Raw genomic sequence first — 10,201 nt, forward strand, 5'->3', positions numbered from 1 at the left:
GTCTGTCTGTCTGTCTGTCTGTCTGTCTGTCTGTCTGTCTGTCTGTCTGTCTGTCTGTCTGTCTCTCTATCAATCAATCAAGTTTCTTTATAGAGCACATTTCAGCAGCAAGGGAGTTCAAAGTGCTTCATAAAAACCTTGTGCATAAAAAAGCATAAAAACAAAGTCCTTTACAACATCATAATAAAGTAAGTTGTATAAACAAGTGTTTTAAAAGCTGTGTTAATTTATGTGTAATTTCCTGAACTTTATGAGAAACAGATGATAAAAATGGATCTCCCATCAAAACACTAAGACTGTTCAGTCAGTCTGAACCTAAAATTCTCTGAAGACTCACTAAAAGTGTTTTTTTCTCAATCATCTTACCGCAGGAAGCAACACATGTGTCATATACTGTGTTGAACAACGTGGTGCCCTGAGGACAGAAGCAGCCTTCCTGGGTGTAGTTGGCAGATGATGTCACATCTGCCTGAAACTTCCTGTTGTATCTGATGGGATTAATGGAAAGGTGGGTTACTGCTGAGGTCTGATTACATTTTTAATCTTCACCCTTCACACCCTTTGAACTTTTTCACATTTTGTAGGAAAATAATTACAGACAAAATTTTCTTACAATAGAAAATGTTAAGTACAACACAGTGTTAGTACTTTTACAACCAAACATTTCTAAGTAGAACTACATTTATCTAGATACTTTAACCAAAAAGCAAACTTTGCTGCATCCAAATCAGCTTTTATCTAATTTATTAAACCAAAAGGTGCAAGTGATTTGAAAGAAAGTGACCCAAGTCCCGTTTTTATACCAGAGAATCAATATATTAAACTGAGATAAAATAATTTGGAAATTAGATGCCTTTCTTTTTTTATAGCAAATGTGTAAAATCCTTTTTAAGTTTTGGATCTGTAGAGAATAACATCATCTTCCTACAAAAAAAGAAAAAAAAAAGACTTTTTAGCTTAGTTCCTTTTTTTTGGCTTGCAAATACGACGATTTTGGTCTATGTGACAAAAAGTCTGGACACAATGCATCTCATAAAGCTCTGTTCAATTCATCATTGATTGAAAAGAGACATTGCTAAATGATTAGATCAAAGCATGGTCAAATTTTGGGATGGTTCCAGTCAAAGTCCAAACTTAAATTCAATTGAGAAATAAAAGCAAGACTTGGACATTTTCTTTCACTTCAGAGTTATGCACTACTTTCTGATGCAAAATGAAATCCTATATTGGACATGCTGACATTTGTAGCTGTTGTGCAACAAGTACGTTTATTTATCTCTGAATTTTCCATCTACAAAGAACAATAAGCAACCTGCAACGAATAATACAAATGTAGTAGAGTGAGAAAATATTTACTGCACCTGTCATTGCATGTTGGCTCTACTGAGGGGCCACAAGCCATGTACACTTTGTTGTTTGGACATCTGTGGTCTACAAAATATAATCATGTTAACTTTAATATATTCCAAATCTCCAAAAGATGAGATATGTGATAATAACTAAATGTCTCACCACACAGTCCATTGGTGTCACTCCTCCAGTCAATACAGACTCCTGCATTGGAACACTCAGCAGCATACGCTGCCAGGCTGGAGCATGTGTCATTACCACCATTACAAATTTCATAGGTACAAGACCTCACAAATGGTGCAGGGGATATGAATGAGTGGCATGGGGTGAATAAACTACAAAGACCATAGTTGCATATTAGAATAGCAGAAAATGGCTAAAAAAGTTGCAGACACAAATTCAAAAAACTGTAATTCAATATACATGAATAAGAAAAAACTGACAGCTCAGTTTAACCCCTGTCTTAGAGCAAGTGTTGCATAACCCTTAAAGAGGTGGCATTGTGTATTTTCCAGGCACAAGGTTCCATTTTATAGCACAATCAAGTAATTATGTTACCTTCAGTTATTATAAAAACACTGTACATATCAAACATATAAATAAATTTGACTTTGAAATTTGACATGTTTGTACTTTTGGTCAAATTAAGGGATTTCTCAAACACACATGAAAGAATCATGTATTTTAAGACTTAGTGCCATTCATATGAAGCTAGGAGATGCAGAAAAAACGACTGGAATTAATTTCAAGTTTTTGCAAATATCACTTGAAATATAATAAACATAAAGACAGATTGTAACATAACCACTATGTTTGTTTCTGTTTTTTGAGTAAATACATTAAACAGTAAATGTATCATCTGGTTTGTATAACAGTTGCTGTTATTTCATTGTAAAATAACTCAGAATTTCCACTTTTAAAACTGATTTTGGGCAGGATCATGCTGGTTTTAGGTGTGGCTGAAATTAGTGCGTCGGCACGCAGTGGCGCAACCGGAGAGGAAGACGCTCAACGTCAGATATGTGCAGCGGGAGACTTGATTTGACTGAAAGTTTAAAATAAGTAACAAATCAAAGGAAAAATATAAAACAGCAATCAAGGTTCGCCCCAGCGCCGCAGATTGTGCGCTTTAGAAGCTGGATCGGAGCTTGCACCCAGGAAACGCCGCCAGGTGCAAGAGGACGCCACCGGGGAGGAAAGAAAGAATCTCCCGGTGAGATCTGGACTTTACTTTTCTTTTTGGGAATTTTTGGTGGTACCACTCTTTCTTTCTCATTTTTTTGGGGAGTTAGGGGAGGACGCTTTGAGTTTTTTCATTTTGGATTGGGACTTTGGATTAAATGGAGAAATTCTTCCAGGACTTTGTTTAGTTTTTTTTGAGGATATGGAACTCTTTTGTGGACATTATTCTCTTTAAAGGAATGGGAATTTTTGGACATTTAAGTATTTGGTTTTCTTTACTGACAAACTGAGTGATTTAAATCTAACCTAATATTATTTTTCAGGGATTATTGGTTACTGATCTATTTGTCAGAATAACTATTATTATTTTTTTAGTTTGTGGTTTTTGTAATAAATCATTGTTGCTAAAAGTCAACAAATTTCATATTGAGTGGTTGGATATTTATTTTTTTGTCAAATTAAATGGTTTAACATATTTTACCTGATTCCTGTGACAGATCCCCCTTGAGTATATTGTGAGTTCCTCTTTAAATCAAGCTGAATTTTACAAGATTTATGAAAAATAAATTGCATGTTTTGCGTTTTTCTGACCTGCTCATAAGTAGCTCACAGATGGCAGGTTTGCAGGTTGGTTGTGTTGTTGGATTTGGGTGCTGTGATGAAGATGTTAGAGGTTGTGTTGTTGCAGTAACTGAAGGGAGGCTTGGGGAGACACAGCTGATCCCGGGGAGAGTCCAGAGTCCTGCAGATTCTGAGCAGCTTTCTATCTGGCCATTTGGAGAACGGCAGTCATTGGCCTGCGAGTTGTCACAGATACCTACCAACAAAGGAAGCAGTTAGTGGCAGAGCGAGGAAACTCAAAGAAGTCATTCTCTGGACATTCTCTGGAAATTCACAAGCAGTTCAGACAACATGTCAACTTGTTTCTTTCGTCCTGTGGAAGGAAATAAATATTCCATCCTTAATATATGGAATAAATATGTTTCATTTTATTTGTCACTATAGAAGGAAAATGTCCATTAAATCCATTTCAATATCTACAATAAAATTGCACAATTGTAAGTGTGAAATATTCTTAAACCTCTTAGTAAATAAAGACCATCTAACCAGTTGATATTCATTCTAAAACAGAAAATGTACAGAAAGGAAATAGGCAGGAACTGTCTAGTTTACAAAAAACAAACAAACAAAGGCTGTTTAAAACTTTTCTACCTACTTGATTTGGGTTGGAATCAAAATGAAGTCATGTCTGATTTGGGTCTTGCTACATTCACTGACCTTTGGATCATTCTCAGATACTGTCATCCTAAATAAGTGTAAATATAAATGTACCCCTAACTTTCCAAGTGAGATGATTTTCCCATTCAATCCATTGTCTTTTGTTTCATATGTCCAAATAATCATTACTAAACATGACTGATAGCAAACTCTCTGATAACTCACCACATTGTCCCTCAGTGTTTCCCCCAAACAGAGAATAAGGAAGGTCAATACTGAAAGAGGAGCCCCTATAGACAATTTTTGTGTTGATATCTTGTATCAGTGCTGTGATCTCCATATCTGTGCCATAAAGTAGCATGACAGAATTTCTATATGCTGGATAGACACGTTTCTGATTCACATACACCTATAGGACCCCAAAAACAACAAAAATATCAAGTTAAGGAAGGTTGTGAAGTCGTAACAATTGTCAATTACGTCATATTATGCAGAATATTTATTACATCTTATCTATACAAAAAATATCACAAGCTGAAATTGTTCCAGTTAGACTGCTGCTTACCACATTGGTTGGTGTTCCTGAAGTTTTCACTTGAGTCAAAACTGCCTTTATTGATTGATATGTGACACTTAGAGCCAAAGGGCAGAATGTGCTGTCTGAAGGGTCACAGTTATTGCTTCTAGTAATCGTTAAGTTATATTTTGAAATAATCTCCTTAACCAAGTAATAAGAGCAATTCTGTTGAAAATTATACATTTGTCCATCAAATGTCAAGTAGTTGGATCCACTCCACACATTACATACACCTTCAGGAAGAGAAAGAGAAAAGTTCAAAAATTAAAAAAAAAAAAACATGACATTAGCAGGTGCTGCCAATATGATTGTATTTTTGTGAAATGTTATTAACTAATAAGAATATATGAAATGCTAATTTAATGCTACAAAGGTATTTCATCTGGTTCAAATGGAACACTAAATGCAAAGATATAAAGGACCAGATATAAAGATATAAAGCAGACAAATTATTACGTAACGATTCAATTTTAAACTTACATTCACATTCATAGTGTAAACAACATCCATTTTGTTCATAGATCTTGACAGGTTTCCTCCAATTGGTGCAGATGGGTAGGGTTACATTTGGACAGACTGTAGCTATGACCGTTACCTTGCCTTCGATGCAAGTAGATGTGGTGCAATTGCTAGTATTCCAGGACTCTCCATTCTAATAAAAAAAAAAATCAAAAGTCAAATACAGGGGTGAGTTATCGTTTATCACTGAATGGATTTGTTCTTGCAAACTCCAGAGTTGTCTGGGACTGGAAATACCAATTATTTTGCATAGATCAAGTCAGAACATTTGTCATCGTAATCCAACATGATGAAAAGTATACTGCAGAATTGACTTGTGAAATGTATATATCTTAACGTATAAATTATTTGTAATATTCCCTCAGTTGATCGGGATCTGGATATCTTTGGTTGTACGCTGTACTCTGACTGTTGCAAAAATATCTATCTGTGTTGGAACCAATTATTGATTAATTAGCTGATGACATTTTAATGCCGTACTTGTCTTGGTGGATACACATCAGAGCACTCTAGAGTAGCTGCAGATGCTAATGTTGTCACTGTGGTCAGGACTCCAGAGCTTGAAGTTGGGGGCTTTGCTGTTGAGCTCAGTAATGAAGTAGAAGAATGTGCAGTAGTGCTAGACATTGACGTGGTTGGACATGGGCTGGATTGGGTTTCAACTTTACAGGATGCATTGCAGTATGCACTGTAACACCACCCAAGGCCATCAGAAACATTGTATAACAAGTCTCCTGTGAATAAAAGATTATAGAGCAAAGTTTAGAACATTAAATAAAAATGGATTCATTACATTTTAAATGCAATCTAATAATGAAATAAGGATAAAAAATGTGAATACTGAAGATTTATTATATTAAGATAAATATTACAACCTTTAAAGATTTAGCTGTTGTACTCAGAATTTACAAACGTATTGCTTAATTAAAACTAAAATAGTCTTATCAATCTAAAAGCTGTACAGAGTATCATGAAATGTGGATAAGTTTGAGAAGATATCTGTATTCTCTATTCCTGTAATAATTACCCATATAATGTAATTTTATAAAACTGTTTTGGCGGCCTTGTATAAAGTCCTCAAAAATCATCTGTAAATCTGATTCCCCTAAAAAAAACTACAAGAAGACAACAGAATTCAGTGCCAGATAAATCTGACAAGTTTGTTTTAAATTCTGTAATGAATAAGTCACTGGTGACCAAATTGTTTATGTAGCAGATAAAAAAAACAAAAGATAGTTATACATGTATACATAAGATATATTTTGAAAACGGAAGAAAACAAAACCAATTCCAGTAGTGTTTGTCTACTTGTACAGGGTGGCCCACGAACAAGTAGCCCTCATTATTATAGTATTACTGGCGGCCTTCCGTAAAGAAAGAACTTGAAATGCCAAAATCTTTACTCACTCTTTACAGAAAGTGCTGGAAATGATCCCCTTATGCGTCAATGCAGTTTTGGGTGCGCCTTAACAAATTGTCATCTATGCGACACAACTCTGGGGCACCAATGCTCTGAATTGCATTACGGATATTGTCTTTCAACTGCAGTAAAGTTTTCGGGTTATTAGCGTACACTTTGAAAAGTGTACGAAAAAAAAAAAAAAAAAAAAAAAAGTAGCCCGCCTTCCTGGCACTTTGGCAGAAAGGCGGGCTGCTTTTTCGTGGGCCACCCTGTATTATCTATGAAATTTTGTGATTTTATCAGGGATTTGTAATTTCATGTGTGAAACTGAAAATTTATAAAGGATTATTCATATTTATTACATTAATTAAATCCATCCATCCAAGTTTCTATACAACTTTGTCCCTAGTGGGGTCAGGATACATTAATAACACATATCTGAAAATGCTAAATGTTGAAAATATTATAAAAATAAAGAAAAATAAACATTAGGATGCAAAAGAACATACCAGGATGATGAGATGTTCCGTTGACATTACACACACAAGAACCTGTGGTAAGTTGTGAAGATGAAGGAAAAGTTGCTGCGGTTGTCTGCGTAGTTGATGTAGGTGGATAAACTGTTGTACTTCCTGGGAGTGTCTGTGTAATGGGTGCAATGACAGTTGTAGCACTTACTGGGCTTTCAGTGGTAAGGGAAGTTGTGGTTTTTATGGATGGGTTTGTAAGTACGCTTGATGTTTGTAACTGTCCGGTTATTACAGAAAAAGTTGTTTCAGAGCGTGTAATTAAGGGTGATATTCTTGTAGACTCTGTCTGAATTGTAACCCTTGTTGTACGAAAGGGAGATTTTTGTGAAGATACTGACGGAAAAAAATATGTTGTACTTCTATGATGTGTCGGGAAAGACTCAAATATTGAGCTAGTTGTAGGTGTAGGAGTTAAAGTACGAGTGGTTGTGAGTGGAACAGTTACATGGATTGGACCTGTTGTACCAACTTGTGAGGGGTTTGTAGTTCCACTCTTCAATGTTGTTGTTTCTGAGATCGTAGTTTCCACAGATTCAGTTGTGGCTCTCTGGGTGGATGTAATAGGGCCTTCTGTAGTGGTTGTATAAAGAGAGGGCTTTGATGATACCGTTGTAGTTTCAATCCTGCTTGTTGCCTCTGGTACCAAAGTTGTGGTTTCAACAATTGCTGTGGTGGAGAATGTTAATTGACCAGAGGTTGCTTCAACGGGCTTTCTTGTACCTACATTGATTGAGTGACCACGACTTGTAGATGTTTCAGAAGATTTTGTTGTAATTGCTGCCGTGGGTCCGGAGGGTGTTGTTGTGGTTTTGGTAACAACAGAGGGATTCGATGTAACAAGTGTTGTTTCTTGGCTTGTTGACATGATCCCTGTTACTTTAGTTGTGGATTCAACAACTTCTGTTATGGAGCCAGTCACTGGACCTGTTGTGCCAACGTTCGAGGGGTTTGTTGTTCCAGTCTTCACTGTTGTTGTTTCTGAGAATGTAGTTTCCACAGATTCAGTTGTGGCTCTGTGGGTAGATGTAATAGGGCCTTCTGTAGTCGTATGAATAGAAGGCTTTGATGATACCGTTGCAGTTTCACTTCGGCTTGTTGCCTCTGGTACTGAAGTAGTGGTTTCAACAATTGCTGTGGTGGAGAATGTTAATTGATCAGAGGTTGCTTCAACAGGCTTTCTTGTACCTACATTGGTTGAGTGACCATGACTTGTAGATGCTTCAGAAGATTTCGTTGTAATTGCTCCTGTGCTTCTGGATGGCTTTGTTGTGATTTTGGTAACAACAGAGGGTTTATATGTAACAAGTGTTGTTTCTTGGCTTGTTGACATGATCCCTGGTACTCCAGTTGTTGATTCAACAACTTCTGTTATCGAGCCAGTCACTGGGCCTGTTGTGCCAACTTTAGAGGGGTTTGTTGTTCCAATCTTCACTGTTGTTGTTTCTGAGAATGTAGTTTCCACAGATTCAGTTGTGGCTCTCTGGGTGGATGTAATAGGGCCTTCTGTAGTCGTTGTATAAATAGAGGGCTTTGATGATACTGTTGTAGTTTCACTCCTTCTGCTTGTTGCCTCCGGCACTGACGTTATGGTTTCAACAATTGCTGTGGTGGAGAATGTTAATTGACCAGAGGTTGCTTCAACAGGCTTTCTTGTACCTACATTGGTTGAGTGACCATGACTTGTAGATGCTTCAGAAGATTTCGTTGTAATTGCTCCTGTGCTTCTGGATGATTTTGTTGTGATTTTGGTAACAACAGAGGGTTTCAATGTAACAAGTGTTGTTTCTTGGCTTGTTGACATGATTCCTGGTACTAAAGTTGTGGACTCAACAACTTCTGTTATCGAGCCAGTCACTGGGCCTGTTGTGCCAACTTTAGAGGGGTTTGTTGTTCCAAACTTCACTGTTGTTGTTTCTGAGAATGTAGTTTCCACAGATTCAGTTGTGGCTCTCTGGGTGGATGTAATAGGGCCTTCCGTAGTTGTTGTATGAATAGAGGGCTTTGATGATACTGTTGTAGTTTCACTCCTTCTGCTTGTTGCCTCTGCTACTGAAGTAGTGGTTTCAACAATTGCTGTGGTAGAGAATGTTAATTGACCAGAGGTTGCTTCAACGGGCTTTCTTGTACCTACTTTCGTTGAGTGACCATTGGTTGTAGATGCTTCAGAAGCTTTTGTTGTTATTGCTCTGGTGATTCTTGAAGTTGTTGTGATTTTAGTAACAACAGAGGGTTTTGATGTAACAAGTGTTGTTTTTTTCCTAGCTGTCATTATTGTTTTTGTGGCATATGTTATTTGTGGGGTGGTTTCGTCCTTCAGTTTAGTTGTTCCTTTTGTTTTTGATGTGATGTTTATTGTTGACGTAGATCTTAAAGCTTTAGAAAAAAGACCAACATATAATAAAACATTTATGGCAAACTTTTCAAAGTCAAACAATATCATAGCATTTTGTAGTAATTATAGTCAGTCTCCAACCTGTGCTAAATTCAAATGGAGTTGTTGTAGGCCCAGCGGTTGTAGTATTCATGCATATGTACATGCTTCTAGATACAGTTCCATTAGCGCCACATTCAGCTGTAATGCAGTTTCCCAGACCATCCGAAGTGTTGTATATTGTGGCACCGAAGTTGTAAGTTTTTCCATTAATTGTGCATGTACATGCTGTAGGTAGATATATTACATTGTTAATCTAAACAAAATAATAATTTCAGTATTAACATTTATTAGATATCCTGATTACTATAAATTTCAACATATACTCACAATCAACACTGTAGATACATATTATCCCAGATAATGTACAGGAGCTTTGAAAAATAGAACATTGTGTTAATCCCACTATTTTTTATTAACTGGTTAAAAACAGAGTGTTTCCTTTTGGATTTTTATTTTCAAAATTTCTCTAAAAATTTATCTCACACAAATAAAAGTTCCACATGTAACTGCAAAATGTAACCTTTACCTTTAAAGTCAGTTTTTTTACATTTTTATTAAAACTGTCACTACGTGGTATGACAGGAGACGGAAAAAAATCACGTTCCTCCTCTTCCTCCTTTAGCAACTATTGCAATGTGCATAATTGCACCACTTCCTGTCAAAAACAACCTGTCAGTGCCAGGAGGAAGATATTCACAAATTAAAACTCTATGTACTAATGTTGACATGATTCCTGGTACTCCAGTTGTGGATTCAACAACTTCTGTTAATCTACTAAAGGCAGAAAAACATCTTACTATTGCAGGAAAATTGCTCATGAGTTCTTCATGGGTCATCATTGCTGTAGAGCCTCTCATTCATAATAAGTTCTACTCTTGGGACAATGCTATTGCCTAGGCTGTGAATACACAAGCATGATTGACAGTACAAAGAACATCTTTCCTTTCTTTTTTCCATCTATCTATCTATCTATCTATCTATCTATCTAT

At 36.4% G+C, this 10,201-nt stretch overlaps 2 protein-coding genes across 3 annotated transcripts in view; both read right to left on the reverse strand.

Moving 5' to 3' along the window:
* Window positions 1-9,089, reverse strand: part of LOC103149187 (intestinal mucin-like protein) — a 15,662-nt gene extending 6,573 nt beyond the window's left edge. The window contains exons 1-10 of one of the 2 annotated variants that reach the window (XM_016679767.1): window positions 7,703-9,082; window positions 6,758-7,234; window positions 5,327-5,580; window positions 4,808-4,979; window positions 4,316-4,560; window positions 3,976-4,159; window positions 3,124-3,349; window positions 1,513-1,685; window positions 1,362-1,431; window positions 367-488 (exon numbers count right to left, since the gene is read on the reverse strand). In XM_016679767.1, the coding sequence (XP_016535253.1) occupies window positions 367-488; window positions 1,362-1,431; window positions 1,513-1,685; window positions 3,124-3,349; window positions 3,976-4,159; window positions 4,316-4,560; window positions 4,808-4,979; window positions 5,327-5,580; window positions 6,758-7,234; window positions 7,703-9,047 (3,268 nt within the window). In that variant the 5' untranslated portion in view covers window positions 9,048-9,082. Of the gene's footprint in view, window positions 1-366; window positions 489-1,361; window positions 1,432-1,512; window positions 1,686-3,123; window positions 3,350-3,975; window positions 4,160-4,315; window positions 4,561-4,807; window positions 4,980-5,326; window positions 5,581-6,757 lie in introns of both variants that reach the window. The other variant, XM_007568216.2, reaches the window with a different exon arrangement.
* A 948-nt stretch (window positions 9,090-10,037) lies between these two features.
* LOC103149213 (mucin-5AC) overlaps window positions 10,038-10,201 on the reverse strand; it is a 14,515-nt gene continuing 14,351 nt past the window's right edge. The window contains exon 24 of the mRNA XM_016679753.1: window positions 10,038-10,110. Coding sequence (XP_016535239.1) covers window positions 10,038-10,110 — 73 coding nt within the window. The remainder of the gene's footprint in view (window positions 10,111-10,201) is intronic.

Source organism: Poecilia formosa, unplaced genomic scaffold (assembly GCF_000485575.1).
Source record: "Poecilia formosa unplaced genomic scaffold, Poecilia_formosa-5.1.2 Scaffold219, whole genome shotgun sequence".
NCBI classification, from domain to species: Eukaryota; Metazoa; Chordata; class Actinopteri; order Cyprinodontiformes; family Poeciliidae; genus Poecilia; species Poecilia formosa.